The sequence below is a fragment of the Saccopteryx bilineata genome, chromosome X (genome assembly GCF_036850765.1).
Source record: "Saccopteryx bilineata isolate mSacBil1 chromosome X, mSacBil1_pri_phased_curated, whole genome shotgun sequence".
NCBI lineage: Eukaryota > Metazoa > Chordata > Mammalia > Chiroptera > Emballonuridae > Saccopteryx > Saccopteryx bilineata.
In genome coordinates this window covers 89,001,523-89,019,825 of record NC_089502.1, presented here as the reverse complement: position 1 = coordinate 89,019,825, position 18,303 = coordinate 89,001,523, and the positions used below count along the sequence as shown (strand labels likewise).

The window sequence follows — 18,303 nt, the reverse complement described above, 5'->3', positions numbered from 1 at the left end:
GTTGTCACCACCTGTCAGGGAGCTCCGAGGACAAGAAGTTCAAGAGAGTGGAGAGGTTTCGCTAGGCACCTAGTCTTCTGTGCAGTCCACTGAGACTGAAAGTCAAACCCCTCAAAATGTGAGGCGTGTCAGAGAAGACCGTCTGACCAGAAAGGGGTGTTTTTAGAGAGCAATTTAGAGGCCAACTGGGGAAGGGGAAGGGAGAAACTCCTTACCTTCCTGGTCCAGCAGGGGTTCAGGACAGGGTTAGACTGCTGGCCAATCAACCTACAATTACACATCCAAACAGAATCAGGGAGTAAGCCCAGGATGAGCTGCCGCTGCCCATTGCTTCCCTGGTTGTAAGTTTGGACGGCAAAGAGGGATCGTCCAAGCAGTTAGTACCCTGTCCTGGGTTTCAGCACCAGATATAAGAATGAGACGGCACTCGAACACCAGGTGTGCAGGCTTTATTAGAGGAGAAAGACCTGCTGGGGCACTTCTCCACCAAACAGATCCTGAGGCAAATTTTTTATAAGGTTAAGGGAGAGCTATGAGCAAGTGTGTGTTGCATCAGCAATTCTGGTATGCTCCCTTCTGTAGTTTTACGATATCGTCTTCTTGGAATGCTTCTCCTCGGGGTGGCTGACCAGCTTCCTAGAACTTTTCTGTTTCAGGGGTGATAGTCCAGTAAGGGTGGGGGTCAGATAGCCAAGCAGAACAGCAAAAATGTAGTTTGGAAGTTTTGGTAAATTCATGTATCCATCAGGCATTACCACCCACAGGCTGCACAGCTGGCTGGGTTTGTTCCCCAGGGATAGCCTTGTTTGTGCAGGGTGTGGGGATGGGGTGGGGGAGTAGAGGGACATCACAGTACTGTGTGTGCAGACAGCTGGATTTGTTCCCCAGAGATTGCCTTGTGAATAGTCAGGGGTGGAGGGTGTCACTATACCCCAGACCAAGTATCCGTATGGAAAGAGAGTATAGCTGCTGCCCCTAAACTACTTGGCTGTTGGGTTTGACATCCAGGGGTTAACTTGTTGGCAGGAGAGTATACTGTTGCCCCAGGTTGTGTGTCCAAGCATGCTTTGTTCCAAAGAGAATTGCCTTGTCTGCTGTGGGTGGTGGCGTTGCAGCTTCAAGGGCACTAGGCCAGGGGGTCTTGACACCCAGGGGATCCCTAGGTTGGTGAGAGAGGTTGCCATGCCTGTGGAGATATGTCGCTGCCACCCCTAGGCTGCATGGCTGGCAGATTTGACTCTCAGTGGTTGCCATGTATGCAGCAGCTCCACTCGTTTGTCTGGTAAGGTTAATTTTCCAAGTAATTGCTTTATCAGTGGTCAGCTGGTGATCTTGCTGCTCCTAGGCAACATGGACAGAGGATTTTGACTCCCAGTGGTCACTGTGTTGGAAAGCAGGGTCACCACCCCCCCCCCCAAGCTACACAGTTGGCAGGTTTTATTCCTGGAGTTTCTTCACCCAGCCTATGCAGTCAGAGTGATTTGTTACTCTTGGATCACTTTCTGGATGGTGGGGGTGGGCCAGGTAGGGAGATGTCACCATCCCAGGCTGCATAGCCAGCAGCTTTGACTCCAGTAGCTGCTATATCCAGGCTGCATGGACAGTGTGATTTGTTATTTTGGGATCACCTTCTTGGTGGCAGGTTACCACCCCCAAACTGCACAGCCAGTGGGTTTTGATCCCCAGGGATCACTTTGTTGGTGGGCAAGGGCACTGTGGCCCTCAAGATGGGTGAAAGCAACTTTTGTTTCCCAGGAATTGCCTTGTTGGCAGGCAAGTCCACCATGTCTGCAGGCAGGAGTTGCTGCCACCCCTCCGCTGCACAGGCAAGGATTTTGACTCCCAGAAATTGCCTTGTGCAGGACTGTGGGGATATCCCCGCCCTCATGATGTGCAGCTGTTGGATCTTGACCCTCAGGGGTTACCATTTAGGTGGAGAGAGGACTTGCTACCCCCTGGCTATGTAGCTGGAGGGTTTTGTATCTCCAGGAATCTCTTGAGAGAGGGTAGGGGAGGCTTCCACACCCTCAGGCTGCATGACTTGTTGGTTTTGACCAGAGGCAGATTAAGATTGGTTGAAGCCCCAGGTGCAGAAGAAAATATTGAGCACCTTAAAAAAAAGAGAGAGAAAAGGAAAATAAAAATACATGTTAACCATATTTTTAAATAAATAAAAAATATTATGTACTATTAATGTTAAAATTGCACATATGAAAGCAAACTTAGTGTCATTAGAAAAAAGTGTAAAATTGGGGTTTGGTGTGGCCCTTTAGAAGTTGGGGCCCAGAGTACATGTCCTGTATGCCTGACTTAAATACACCTCCAGTTTTGACCCAAAGGGATTGCCTTGTTGATATATGGGTGTTGTCATTGACAAGAGATGTTGCACTTTGAGGATTTGCAACCAACTGGTTTTGGTTTTCAGGGATCACCATGTTGGTGGAAAGGGTCATTGCCATCCCTATGCTCATCAGCAGTCAGGTTTTGACCTGCAAGAATCGCCTTATTGCTAGACAGAGGAGCTACTGCTCCCAGGCCACATGACCAGTGGATTTTTTAAAAATTGGATTTTTTTGGGTGACATTGGTTAATAAAATTATATAACTTTCAAGGGTAAAATTCTATGATCATCTGTATATTGTATGTTGTTCACCACCCAAAGTCAAGTCTCCTTCCATTACCATTTATCCTCTTCTACCGCCTGTCTACCCCCTTTCCTTCTGGTAATTACCATACTATTACTTGTGTCTATTGAGGTTTTTTTTCCCCTTTTGCTTAATACCTCTACCTTTTTGATTCCCATGAATGCCATGATTGGTGGGTGAGTGCACCACCACCATTAGGCTGTGCAGATGGTAGGTTTTAACCACAAGAAGGTGTCTTTTGACTTCATCAGGACACCAGAGAGTGTAAACCTTTTGATTGTCCCACTGCCTCTGCTGGAGTTTTGCTTTCGGCCAGAGCTCTCCTGTTGGGAGAGGCCTCCACAGATACTTATGTGGTTGCCAGAGCTACAGGCTGCTCTTGAGGTTGGGTTTCTGAACAGGCAAGGCCAGATCACTGGACTTTGATCAGAAGAGACTGCTAACAGGAATATGGTATGGCTGACAAATCTGCGCACCGATGGCTATAAGTTCCATCGCCCACCTTGTACTTAGCTAACCCCAAGGGGTTTATCACTGCCAATTCCCCCAGTGTGTCCCATGAATATAGACAGAAGTGGACCTCCAAAGGAATATCCTGGAATTCTGGAAGCCTATATCTGCCATACGCTCTCCTTTCTAGGTACTACATGGAGCTGGCCTATAGGAGGGAAGAAGGCAGAAAAGTAAAACCACTTCTCTTACCCTTCTAATGTGGCTTTGTTTTGTGCTCCACCTAGTTCTGGGATTTTTCACAAAGGTATTATTATCTTTGAATAGTTGTTAATCCATATATTTTCTGATTGGGTACTGAAGCTGGGATGTCCTATTCCATTGTCTCACTGATCTTAATCACCCTCTTTGCTTCTTTGGAAGAGAGACAGAAGGAAAGAAATTGAAGGGAATAAAGGATACAAAAGGAGAAGACTGAATAAAATATATTTATTTTTTTAAAACAAATGTATAATTTGATAAGTTTTTGCAACCTGCTTTGCCTTTCATATCTACAGAATGTAACTAAGTTATAAATAATATTTATTATACATAATATATATTTCATATTATGAAATATAGATCAATAGATAGGAGTTTAAGGGTATGAAACTAAGGTAGGAATGGAGGAAAATTGTCCAAGCTAATCAAAGTCCAACTGTCATTAAAAATAAATCATCAATGCCTTCTCAGTGGAGAAAGAGAATGGAGGGAAAGACAGGCAGAGAAAGGAATAGAAATGGACACAGACAGGAAAGAGGTGGAGAGGAAGAAGGATAGAGTGGAGCAGAAGAAGGAGAGAGTGGGAGGCAGTGGGGAACAAAGACACAAAATTATTGAAAAAGGAGCAGAGATAAAAAGAGAAAAACTCTAAATTTATAATGAACGTATTACATTATTTTGTATGAGAATTCTTTGCTAACTTAAAAATAAACCTACTTATATTTTTTTTATGTTCACATAAAAAAGGTAGGTTGTGAATACAAACACAATATGTATGGTATATTTAGCTTTGGATAACCAGATAATACTTTCTTGGCTCAGGTAAAAGGGAATAGGTGGGGTAGAAAAGTGGGAAATTGCATCATTTGGGAGACCTGCAAAACCAGTTGTGGGTAGAGGGAGAGAGGTGAAAAATAAGACTCTGTGACAAGAAAGGTTAGACTACATGGATCTTTGGGGACCATTTAGTAGAATTTGGCTTTTAATCTTTGAGAGATGGAAGTCTTAAAGAAAAGAGAGACGTAATCTGCCCTGGCTGGATAATTCAGTTAGTTAGAGCATCATCCCGAAGCACAGAGGTTGCTAGTTCAATCCAAGGTCAGGGCATATACAGGAACAAATATTTCTGTTTCTCTTTTGCTCTCTACCTTCCTCTCTCTAAAGTCAATAAAATAAACATTAATATTTTTTTTTGCCTGACGTGTGGTAGTGCTGTGTATAAAGTCTTCTCCTGCAAAACTGAGGCTGTGAGTTCAAAACTCTAGGCTTGCCTGCTCAAGGCATATATGGAAGCAACTACAAGTTGATACTTCCCATTCTCCCCTCCCCACTCCTCACTTCTCTCTCCTTTCTCTAAAATGAATAAATAATATTTAATATTTTTTTAAAAGGAGACTGAATCTGATTTATATTTTAGTAGAATAATTATGGCTACTGTGTAAGTAATGCATTGAAGAGGGAAAAAACATAAGGAAGATCAGTTAGAAAGCTATTACAGTACTCCAGTGTCTTAGACAAGAGTGGTTGTGGTGGAGGTGGTGATAAGTGGTCACATTATGAATACACAGCATTTGCAGAAAGAACTATCAGAGTTTTCTGATTGATTGGCTATATGTGTGTGCAATCATGCACACACATGAAGGCATATACAAGGGAAGGAGGGAGAAGAGAGAGAGGGAAGTCAATGACAATGCCAAATTTTAAAATAATTTTATTTTAGCCTGTATTCTTCAGAGCTACCATTTACTGCAATGGGAAAAGTCTGTTGGAAGAGCCAGTTGGAGAGGGTGGGAGATAGTGAGAGTAAAAGCTATGACTTGGACATTTTAGGTCAAGATACCTATTAAATCTCCAAGTGGTGATGTCTAATAGATAATTGAATACATATGTCTCGAGTAGTGTAGGGAACCATAGGTATGTGTATCAATTTAACACAAACTTGGTGACTTAAAACAATAGAAATTTATTGTCCCCTAGTTTTGGAGGCTAAAAGTCTGAAACGAGGGTGTTGGCAAAGTTGGTTCCTTTTAGAGGTTCTGAAGGAGGATCTGTTCTGTGTTTTTCTCTCCTAGTTTCTGAGGGTTGCTGACAATTTTTGGCATTTCCTGGCTTGTGGATTTATCACTCCAATATCTACCTCTGTTATCACATGTCATTACACATCACCCTGTGTGTATTTCTCTTTATAAGAGCATTAGTCACAGTGGGATACAACCCATCCTACTCCAGTATGACCTCATTTTAACTAATTATATTTGCAACAAACCTATTTCTAAGGCAGGACACACTCTGAGGTACTCATGGTTAGGACTCCACTATACCTTTCCAGGAGACACAATTCAACCCATAACAAGTAGGAAGCCCTGTCAGAAGACATACATTGGGGAGTTATCAGAGTTTAAGGTATTATTTAGAGACTCAGACTAAAAATGCAAAGACATTGAGTGAGACAGAAAAGAGTACAAGTATGAATCCTGATATCCTCATGTGTTTAGAAAATTAAAGAAGCCAGCAAAGAAAACTAGAAAGGTAATGTGGTGGGACAGAAACCAGAAGAACCTCATAGCCTAAAAATTGGGTGAAGATACTCATTCCAGGAGAATGGAGTGCTCAAGTATATAAAATGCTTCTGAAAAAGCATTTGAAGTTAGAGTGACAACTAGCTGTTGAAGTTAACAAGAGGTAATAATTAATTCCTTCCTTACAGGGTTTTTGGGAGGGTATAAAGTAAATACTACAAAAAGACTCATAGATGTTTGGCACATAATAAGATTTTAATAAGTGTTCAGTCTTATTTTGAATAGGGGTAATGTAGGCCAACCTACATTCTGCTATGTGAACTTTTGGTTGTAACCCAATAAATCCATTTGAACAGTATAGCATAGTGATTAGAAAGCATAAACTATGGAGGCAACACATCTGACATTGAATTCAGGCTCCACTACTTACTAGCCGGGTAACCTTGTGGAAGTTGCACAATTTCTTTTTGCTTCAGTTTATTAACCTATAAAATAAAGATAACAATAGTACCTACCTCATTAGGTTGTTGTTAAGATTAAGTATTTTAAAGACATGAAGGTTCTAGAAGAGTGCCAATTATATAGCAAATGTTGTAAAAATGTTATTTTTATTGAATTGATTTAAATGACGGCACTAATTCATTTGAATGACTTTTATCAAAAGTGCTCTGAGCAAGCTGTGTTGATATACTGTTAGCATAAATTTTCATGAAAAAAATGAATCACTACTTGACATCTGGTTTCGTGCACTTGGGAGATGCTGAGATATCTTGTTTTGAATATAAGGTTAGGGAACATTGTGAACTGAATTGGAGCCTACCTTGATCAACAATGTTTTTTGGTACATACCACTTAATTTTACTCTCTTTGCAGGAGAATATGTCGTCATGACAACCCACTTCCATCTCAAGCGAAAAATTGGCTACTTTGTAATCCAGACCTACTTGCCATGTATCATGACTGTCATTCTGTCACAAGTGTCTTTCTGGCTCAACAGAGAGTCTGTCCCTGCCCGCACGGTCTTTGGTGAGTGAGTGTTGTTTTGTGGAGGATGATGGGGGATACATTTGCAAATTCTTATAATGGACACTTGGAGTAGGTGAGAGAAAGGTAGAATAACCATTACTGGAGATAATGGGAGCAACACCTGAGCCCAGCTTTAATAACTGAGTCACTCCTTATTGGTATTTCAAGCAACTGAATTTTTAACAAGGGAGTAGAAATAAGAAGAGTGTTGTAGTTGTAAGGTTACTGAAATGCTGCCTGAGTAGTCAGGTTTGCTCTAAGAGCTAGAAAGGGTTGGAGAGTTTAGTGAAAAAGAGGAAATTAGTGGGCAGAGCACAAGAAGGTGAAGGGTGGGAAACTAAGCTACCAACAGATAGGTAGGATGGGGGCATTTTTGCAACCCATTTTTTTGTATGCATGTCTAACTTTGCTGCTTCTCACCTAGCCTTTTTGAAAGTATGAATTATCTGATATTTAGTAAAGGGTATACAGAGTTGAGTTGAAAGGGTTTTTCAATAGTACCTACAATCGGAAAAATTTTCTTCAGTATGAATTTATTAATATCTGAGGAGAGACATGCATATCATTAGTACTTTTCCCTGGGAGACTTACAGCAAATAAAACATTTTCTGTATGTTTTTTTCACTGTAAGGTTTTTTTAAAATTAATTATTTGAAAGATTTTTTTTATTTAAGTGAGAGAAAAGGAAGCAGGCAGACAGACTCCCGCATGTACTTCGACTAGGATCCACCTGGTAAGCCCCCTACCTGGGGATGCTCTACCCACCTAGAGCTACTGCTCTATTGCTAGGCAACTGAGCTATTTAGTGGCTGAGGTGAGACCATGGAGCCATCCTCAGTGCCTGGGGTCAACTTGCTCGAACCATTTGAGCCCTGGCTTTGGTAAAAGTAGAAAGAGACAAAGAGAGAGAGAAAAGGGGGAGGGGTAGAGAAGCAGATGGTCACTTCTTCTGAGTTCCCTGCCTGGGAATTGAACCCGGGACTTCCACCTGCCAAGCCAATGCTCTGCCACTGATCCAACTGGCCAGGGCCAGTGTAGGATTTTTTAAGAGATAAATATTAATTCTTTTAGTCTACTAAACTGTCTCCATGGCATGGTGGCTTGTGAGTCATACACTTGAATGTGTTGCATACCCACACAGAAGGCCTATATTTCCTACTAATATCCTGAAGCTGTACTATATAGTTAAATAGTAAATGATTTATCAGAAAGAAGCAGCATTTTAAATCAGATAGAGGAGTACATAGCAATGGAGAAAGAGAAAGAGTGACCTATAAAGTAGGGAAAAAGAAAAATAAACTAGAATGGTGTGGTATCATGAAATCAAGAGAGGAATAGTGTTTGAAGAAGCAGGGTATAATAATCATCTGGGGTGAATTCTACTGTGGTTTAGGTAAGATGCAGATAGAAACTGTCTCTTAGGTATGGTGATATGGTGATATGCTTGGGTGTTAGGATTTTGAAAAGAACAATTCTAGTAAAGTGGAAGAAGCCAAGAGTAGATTAAAGTTGCCCATTTAAAAATTTTTAGTGGGGCACATGGTTTCAAGTGCCCCACTCAATATAACACCCTTAGTCCCCCACATTGTGCCCCCCATGTCCCATGCATAGTCTCTTACCATTACCATTTTACTCTTTTTGCCCCCCTCCTCCTAACTCCATCCCCCCTTTCCCTCTGGGACTTGCTACCCTGTTGTCTATATCTTTGTGTTATGTATATATAATTTGGCTAATCTCTTTACTTTCTTTTATCTCATCCCCTCTCCTCCCCTCCTTCTGACAGCTGCCCAACTGTTCCTTGTTACACTGTCTCTGTTACTATTTTGTTCATCAGTTTATTGTGTTCATTAGATTTCACATATAAGTGAGATCATATGATATTTGTCTTTCTCACTATAAAAAACTAGATACCCTGAGAAATTTTTCTTTACAAAATCTAGCTAAAACATAGAAAACATCTTTTTCTTTTTAAAGTATCTCAGCTCATAAGAAATTAAAGGAAAAAAGAAATTAAAGGAAATACTCAAGAACCTAAATAGTATAAAGAACTGAAAACTGAAGTACTAATCCCATGAGCTGATAATGTTGAAGAAGAAAGGTGGGTGGATGGAATAGTAGTTTTGGTAAGTAAAAGTTTGAGATTTAAGGTTACACAAGAAAGGCTTTGATCCTGAATAAAGTTAAGGGTTAAAATTAAGACTGTGGTAGGCTGAATAATAATCACCAAAGTTATCCATGTCCTAATACTTGGAACTTGTGAGTGTTATATTATGGAAAAGAGACTGTAAATGTGAATTAAGTTAAGGATCTCAAGATGGGGAAATTATCCTGGATTATCTGGATGGACCCTAAACCCAATCACAAATGTTCTTATAAGAGTGAGGCAGAGGAATACTTGACTACAGAATAGAAGACAAGTGATGAAGGAACCAAGATAGATTTGAAAATGCTATGCTGGCCCTGGCCACATGACTCAATTGGTTATTGTCCCAATATGTGAAGGTTGTGGGTTTAATCCCTAGTTAAGGCACATGTAAGAATTAACCAATCATGCATAAATAAATAGAGCAACAACTCGATCTCTCTCTCTCCCCCATCACCCTTTTTTCCCGTCCTCCCTCCCTCTCTCCTTCTAAAATCAGTACATAATAAAAAAGAAGATGCTATGCTGTTGGCTTTGGAAGAGCAGAAGGGGACCCATGAGCCAAATAGTGCAGCTATAGAAAATGGAAAAAACAATAGATTCTCCCTTTAGAGCCTCCAGAGGGAGTGAAGCACTAATGACACTTTGACTTTAACCCAGTGAAACTGACTTCTGACGTCTGGACTCCAGAACTTTAAGAAGAGATACAGTGTGTCCGTAAAGTCATAGTGCACTTTTGACCGGTCACAGGAAAGCAACAAAAGATGATAGAAATGTGAATTCTGCACCAAATAAAAGAAAAACTCTCCCAGTTTCATACCTATTCAGTGCAGTTCAATGTGGGCTCATGCACAGATTTTTTAGGACTCCTTAGGTAGCTTCCCGTATAGCCTCTACAGACTCGTCACTGACTGATGGCCTATCAGAACGGGGTTTCTCCACCAAACTGCTGTGTTTCCTTCAACTGCTTATCCCACCGAGTAATGTTATTCCTATGTGGTGGCACTTCGTTATAAATGCACCAATATTCACATTGCACTTTGGTCATGGATTCGAATTTAGTGAGCCACAGAACACACTGAACCATCCACATCTCGACTGGCATGGCCGTAGGCTGCTCCGCTGTATACACGGTGTTACATCATCATCTGCGCATGCGCACATGCTGCCAACATCATCCTACAGAAACTGGGAGGGGTTTTCTTTTATTTGGTGCAGATTTCACATTTCTGTTGTCTTTTGTTGCTTTCCTGTGACCGGTCAAAAGTGCACCATGACTTTACGGACACAATGTATTTGTGTTGTTTTAAGCCATTAAATTTATGGTAATTAGTTAACAGCAGCCATAAGAAATGAATACAGGAATTCATCCCATAAATCTAATACCATTGAATGATTATGCCTTACATGGAAAACAGCACTAAAAATATAGTAACCAGTGCAAGGAAACAATAAAAGGGCATGTCCATTATGTTCTGGTCTCTATGAAGTAGAAGATCCTTTAAGAATTTATTTTTAACCTGAGCAGGTGCTGGCATAGTGGATAGAGAATTAAACTGGGATGTGGAGGACCCAGATTCGAAACCATGAGGTTGCCAACTTGAGCGCAGGCTCATCTGGTTTGAGCAAGGTTCACAAGCTTTAGCCCAAGGTTGCTGGCTTGAACAAGGGGTCATTCTGTCTGCTGTAGCCCCCTGGTCAAGGCACATATGAGAAAGCAATCAAAGAACAACTACGGTGCTGCAATGAAGAATTGATGCTTCTCATTTCTCTCCTTCCTGTCTGTCTGTCCCTATCTGTCCCTCTCTCTGTCTCTCTCTGTCCCTGTCACAAAAAAGTAATTTATTTTTAAATTCAAATGTAGCCTCATATGAGTTTAGAGCTCATATTTATACTAATTGTATTGATATGAACCTCCAAGATAAAACATTAATTTAAAAAGTGATTGCAGAATTTTTATGTAAGAACAAACAGTCAAGAATAGTCAATATCCTCCTACAGAAGAAGTGGCAGGACTTGCCCTGCAAAGTGTTAAAAATTATTTAAAGCTATAGTAATTAATACAATGCATTATTGGCACAAGGCAAATAAATAAATAAAACATCATATAGAGAGTAAAAGTAGATTCCCATATATGAAAACTTGATTTATGACAGAGATGGCATTGCAGAGAATTAATTTGAGATTGATCATGGTCTTAAATATAAAAATTAAATATAAAAAGCTCTTGGAACTAGTTATAAAACAATATATTTGCAACCTTTGGAAGGCAAAAATTTCTTAGTGCACAAAAAAGTAATAACAGTGAAGAAAAAAGAATAAACTTTACTTGATCAAAATAAAAAATTTCTACTCATCAAAGCATAACATTAAGAAAGTGAAAAGGCAAACTATAAACTGGGAGAATATATTTTATAGGTATACAGATCTGACAAAGCATCTATTCCACAAATACAAAGAGCTACTTCAGATAAATAATAAAAAAACAAAGAACACAGTTTTAAAAATTGTAAAAAGACATAAACACACATGTTACAAAGAAAATATAGAAATACCCATAAGGCATATAAAAAGGTAGTAAATGTTATTTTATATCAGGGAAATACAAGGTAGTACCATATGGAAATATTACTTTATAAAAACTGAATGGTTAAAATTAAAAAGACTGACAATTCCAAATATTTGTAATATTGATGAAAAAGTAGAGGGTATAAAATGGTACAACTATTTAGGAAAAATAGTTTGGCTGTTTCTTATGAAGTAAAACATGTATTTAACCTAAAATCTTGTATTTTGCTCCTAGGTATATACTCAAGTGAAATGAAAATATATATCCATAAAATGCTTTTACAAGATTGTTCATAACAGCTTTATTTACAAGAGTCCCAAACCAAAAAATATCCAAATGTGCATTTACTAATGAATGGGTAGATATATTGTGGCATATACATACAGTGGATTAATAAATATTGATTCACATAACAATATAGATGAATCTGAAAAATTACCTCAGACTAAGAAGGCAGGCACTAAATAGTACAAAATATGTGGTTTTATTTATATAAAATACCCAAATAGACAAAACTAAGCTATGATGTTGGAGACCAAAGGAGTGGTTTTTTGGGGGGTGATGGATTGACTGAAAATGAGCATATGGGAACTTGCTGCTGTGGTAAAGTATTCTATATCTTATTGGGGTGGTAGTTATACAATTGTATACATTTTATAAAACACTTTGAAATGTAAAAACTATTTTTATTGTATATAAATTATAATCCAATTTAAAAATACAGTTGTACTAGGACTACAGATATTTTAGATATTCAAACTTTCAAATAGCTATGATGATTTGTTTAAGTAGATAAAAGAAACATGACAATTTTATCATACAAATGGTGTGTGGAGAGTGAGAATGCTGAGAGAGCAAGCATATTGGAAATTCTAAAACTGGAAAACAAAGCTCAGTGGTTTAGATACTGTTGAAGTGAGAACCCATAAACTGAAAGAAAACATCTAGAATTAGGCTCAGAATGCCAAAAATGTGTAAAATACATTAAAAAGAGAAATAATATGCAATTTATTGAGAAGGTCTAACAAAATAATTGGAATCTTAAAGGAGAGACACGAGAGAATGATACAGAAGGAACTTTTGAAGAGATAATGACTGAAGTCTATCTAAGCTTGACAAAGGACAGAAAGGCACAGTTACAAGAAGCACTATAAACCTGAGTAGGATAAATTAAAAGACATACAAACAGAGATACCTTATAGTGAAATTTACTAAAACAAAATCAAAGAGAAAAATGTTAAAAGTAGCCTTGAAAAAAAAGTACATTGCCTTTAGATTCATAATATATAGACTATCAGCTGACTTCAACAAAAACAATAAAGCCTGTTTCAGAGGGAAAAAAATCAAACACTAAAATTTTATTATCATCAAACCCTCACTAAAGAAAGATCTTCAAGCAAAAGAAAATTTATCACAGAAGGAAAGTTTAAGATACATTTAAAAAGAATGAAAATAATAAATATGTTGATAATGCTAAATGACTATTCAATGTATAACGGTGCCTTATTGGGTATAGGATATATTTAGAATAAAAGATTAGACCATAATTTAATCTATATAAATTGAGATGGGTATATATGGAGATAAAATGTTCTAAGGACTTTCATTGTCAGGGAAATGTGTAAAAATACCAATTATTATTTAATTTTCATAAGTCATAGATGCATGGTGACAAAAACACTCATTCATCTGATGGGAATGTTAGAAAAAAAAATTGACCTTCTCATATAAAGTTAAATGTATGCTGCCTGACCAGGCATTGGCCCAGTGGATAGAACTTCAGACTTGGAAGCGGAGGACCCAGGTTTGAAACCCCAAGGTCTCGTGCTTGAGTGCAGGTTCCTCTGGTTTGATAAGGCTCACTAGCTTGAGCCCAAGGTTGCTGGCTTGAGCAAGGGATCACTCGGTCTGCTGTAGCTCCACAGTCAAGGCACATATGAGGAAGTAATGAATAACTAAGGTGCCACAATGAGGAACTGATGCTTCTCATCTCTCTCCCTTCCTGTCTGTCTGTCACTATCTGTCCCTCTCTCTGTCTGTCTCTGTCACAAAAAAAATAAAAATAAATAAATAAAATGTAGGCTAACTATATAATTATGCAGTTCCATTCCTAGGTGTTTATCAAGAAAAATGAAAGTATATGCTGACACAAAGACTTGCATGTAAATCTTTTCATAAGCTTTATTCAAAATAAAGTGGTACCTTGAGATACAAATTTAATTCGTCTGTAACTGAGCTTGTAAGTCAGTCAACTCATATATCAAACTGCCGATACTGGACCTGTGTGCCAACGCACCAACTAATGGTAGCTTCCCGAATCACAACTCGTATCTCGGAATTTCACTCAGATCTCGAACAAAAATATGAACTGAGTTGCAGCTCATACCTTAAAAAAACTTGTATGTTGGTCTGTTCTTATCTCAATGTACCACTGTAATTGAATACTGGAAACAACCCAGATGTCCATTGATAGGTGAATGGACAAACACACAATGGAATAATATTCTCAATTTAACAAGAATGAGCTAAAGATAGATACAACAACATGGAAGAACCTAAAGAATATTATGCTGAGTCAAGGAAGCCAGGCACAAATGAATATATACTGTATGTATGATATTTATATGTAACTATAGAAGTGGTGATAGAATCTAATTTGTAGTGACATAAATCAGAGCAGAACATTAAAAAGTAATGAAGTGATTACCTGGGACCACGGAGGGGCTGAAATGGTCTCAGAGGAACCTTTGAGGTAATGGAAGTATTCTATAGATGATACTTATGAGAAAGAGTAGAAAGGAGTATTACCAGATAGTAGAAATATCACAGGATCACAGATTACCACATGACTATGATAGTGTAATGGACTAAAGAGTAATACAGATCAAGGAAAATATAGAACTTTACCACTTGGGCTCTTGATTCTGAATCAACCACCTTTTGAGAACCAAAATGGTATACTCAGTAGGACAGTCAGATTTCAGTTGATATCAAAAGAGGAATGTGCATTTATAGAAGAGTTTGAGAAGATAGATGAATTTGCTTGTCATAGAGCAGCAGAGTTGGGAAGTTAGAAGAGTTTGGGAGAAAGAGGTTGCAGAGAAGGATTGTGGCAAAGGGTCATATTTAGCAGTGCATTTTGTAAAACAGGATTAAGCTTGATGGACAATGAATTAACAAAAATGCTTGCCCTCGTGGTAGTATCTGTGCTAAACAGGTATATGAAGTATGATTAATTCTGAATATCTCCTGGGCAGAGTGAATGCTCATTTTGAATGATGTAGTGTAAAATGTTTTAATTTTTGTGTCCATAGGACCTAATTCTGTAAAACACAAAATAGACAGTTAATATTAGGGGAAAGATGAGAATAAGAACTATATTATTGATAATAACAACATTAGAATTACTATTAAAAAGTATACTATCTACTTTGATAAGAGCAAATGTCATACAGTCAACAGACTGTAGTTTTACTAATTACACATGCACTAGGGGCCTACTGTATAATGTTTAAGGTTAAGGAAATATAGAGATTACCCATGGTCCCTGATCTCAAGCAACTCCCAGTTTGGTGTGACAGACTTCTTTGTCATCCATGAAGTATATCAAATGCTTTATTGAGGAAGCTAGCAGATTTGAGTAGCTAAGAGTTCTTCATAAGATGACAGTTCTAATTAAGCTCTAGCGGCTACAGCTCAAAAAGTCTCTACTAATATACGACACAGAACCATTGTGTTTCTGTGTCGTTCTTTCCATCCATGCATTGGCACAGTGCTGTGAATATGGCAAGGATGCACAACGGCATATGATGATAACAATAAATGAAGTAGCTTGTTTCTCTCATGAATTACTCCTTGCTCGATATGATCAGTGGATTACTGAACCTTGGGTTCATTCTAAGTTTATAATGCTACAAATTCAGATAGTTTGTTAATATGTACTAGTTAAGTGACTGATTCTTGAAAGGACTTAAAATGTGTCTTTGCTAATCAGCCTTGATGAATCTCAGCATAATTTGTCCAAAAGTGCTCCTTTAGGGTATGTCTATTGAAATTGTACTGTCTTTTCCAGTCTGGGTTTTCATTTATATAGCAAATATATTAATATATTAACAATGTATTCAAGGAGGCAAGATGAGAGATGGCTCCAGAGTCTATAGTACAAATAGCTGACTCTCTAGGTGGAGTTGATAATTAATAAGCCTTATCTGCTTGCTTTTTTTATATAATATCTCTCACCCCCTTAGGTCTTCCTTCCATGTCCTATTTGACCTAGCTCATGGGGCTCACTTTCCCATTCTTTTGAGTATGACAATACTCAAATGTACTGACTATTCCATTTTCCTTAAGTCTGGATGTCTTTGGGTTCAACAACTGCATTGTTAGCATTCTAGAAACTAGAGACCATAGGGAGAATGAAAGCAGAGGAAAATTAAGGAAATTTCCCAAAATAAAAAGCAAGTAAATGACAGAACTTAGGACTTCTAACTTCTAGTATAAGTATTCAAGACCAAATATTCTTGCTAACAATTATAAAATTAATATAACATTATTAATATGTATTTATAATTATACTACTATAATTAATCATATAACTATGATGATACTATTAATAACAAGTAAAATTAAAAATAATGTTAATTATAGGTATTGTTTATTGAGTGATTACCATGTGTCAGATATTGTGCTATGGACTTTGTAAACATCATCTCACTGGACCCTTAACAAATCTCTGAGTCTGGTATCATCACACACACTTTACACATGATAAAACTGAGGCTGAGTGGGTTAAAGCACCTTGTTCAAGGTCATATTCCTAGTCAGTGGGATTGCCAGATTTTCAGTCTATTTTAGTTTGTATCCAAAACTCATATTGTTAACCACAACACTATAGAGCTTAAATGTATATATAGCTAAAATTTGAACAAAGTAGAAAAAAATAAATATAATTTAAAAGTGAATAAAGAAAAGTCTTAAATTTAAATTGATCTAAAAGCAAGCTCTGGCTTAGCGAATAGCTTTGGTTGTCCATGGAGCTCAATAGGACCCAAACTGTGATGCAGCTAAAGAACCATTTTCCACAAGTTTGTTGCATTAGTAGAAGAATAGTGTCCACAATAATGGAAGTGAATATCCTACTGACTTCAGATTATGTCCTGAGTCTTCGCCTCACTTCTGTGCTGTTCAGAAGAGAACTACCAGAATAAGAAAGGAAAAAACAAGAGAAGGAACTGGCCCTATTTATTCTGGAGATAAACAAATCTATGAGGAACCATGGCCACCCTATCCAAGTCTCTGAAGGCCTGTCCTGGAGAGGAGGGAACAGGCTTTTCCTTCTTGTGTTGCCAGAAAATGAATTCTAAGATCAGTCAGTGGACTAGGAGTTAGAGGAAGGCAGGTTTCAGTTTATAAGTTCCAATTCAAATGCTCTTTTAAAATGAAATACATTACCTACTATTCAATGGAAATATCTAAGCAGAGGCTATAAGACAATTTTTAGAAATGCTGTACTGAAGATCCCTATTACTGTGAGAATCAAAATGGGTGGTTACAAGATCGAACCATCCCACTTTGACATTCTCTGTTTTTTTACAGTAAAGGTATCTCTTGAGTAGGGTACAGGTGCATCTTTTAAGTAGAATGTAAGTGATCTTGTTAAAAATGTTATAAATGTCTCAGAGTGACAACTGGTTCATATCTTCTCTCTCCCCAGGTGTCACCACTGTTCTCACCATGACTACTCTGAGTATCAGTGCCAGAAACTCCTTACCTAAAGTGGCATATGCGACGGCCATGGATTGGTTCATAGCCGTCTGTTATGCCTTTGTATTTTCTGCACTGATTGAATTTGCCACTGTCAACTACTTCACCAAGAGGAGTTGGGCTTGGGAAGGCAAGAAGGTGCCAGAGGCCCTGGAGATGAAGGTGAGATACAGCAAGGGTGAAGGCTGGGAAGCACTCCCTGAGAGAACTGTATTGGAACCAGGAGTGGACAGTCTGCAGCCTTTGGGAAATGGCCAGGGCTGCGTACTATTCACTGGGGTCATCAATCCAGCTCTCAATTGGAGTGCTTCTTGGCAATGTGGAGTGTTTGATGGGGGCAGGGAAAAAAGGATAGGTATCATAGAGGGTTGATGTCTTGTGGTGAGGGACTAAACCTAAGTGTAATATTGCTAGACTCAAGGAAAACTTTTGTACTTATAAAGTCTTCCAGAAGAATGGACTCTATCTTCAACCCAGAGAGCAATCTCCAGGATAACTTCTGTCCCATACTTCCAGTACATTCCTATTACGGTCAAAACAAAGTGACCACTATTCCTTCTGTGTCTGCTTATTTTTTACTCTCTAGTTGGAATATTCTTTTTTTTCCTGCCTTGTAAAGACCTACTCATTCTTCAAGACCCAGATGAAAACCTATTTTCTTCTTTGAAACATCCCTGTTTCACTCCCGTGCCTCCTTCCCCTTACATCCATCCCACCTTTCCCTTTGGAAATTGCTAACCTGTTGTCTTATCTATGAGTTATATATACATATTTGGCTAATCCCTTATCCATTTGTTCTCTGTGACCCTGCCTCAATTTCTATTTTGTTCCTCAGTTTATTGTGTCCATTATATTCTTCATATAAGTGAGATTATATGTTACTTTTTCTCTGCCTGGTTTATTTTACTTAGCAAAATAATCTCCAGG

General features: G+C 38.3%; 1 protein-coding gene across 3 annotated transcripts in view; it reads left to right on the top strand.

The window, feature by feature from the left end:
• GABRA3 (gamma-aminobutyric acid type A receptor subunit alpha3) overlaps positions 1 to 18,303 on the top strand; it is a 428,833-nt gene that overhangs the window by 353,367 nt on the left and 57,163 nt on the right. For all 3 annotated transcript variants that reach the window (XM_066250025.1, XM_066250022.1, XM_066250023.1), the window contains exons 8-9: positions 6,749 to 6,901; positions 17,327 to 17,538. In XM_066250025.1, the coding sequence (XP_066106122.1) occupies positions 6,749 to 6,901; positions 17,327 to 17,538 (365 nt within the window). The remainder of the gene's footprint in view (positions 1 to 6,748; positions 6,902 to 17,326; positions 17,539 to 18,303) is intronic.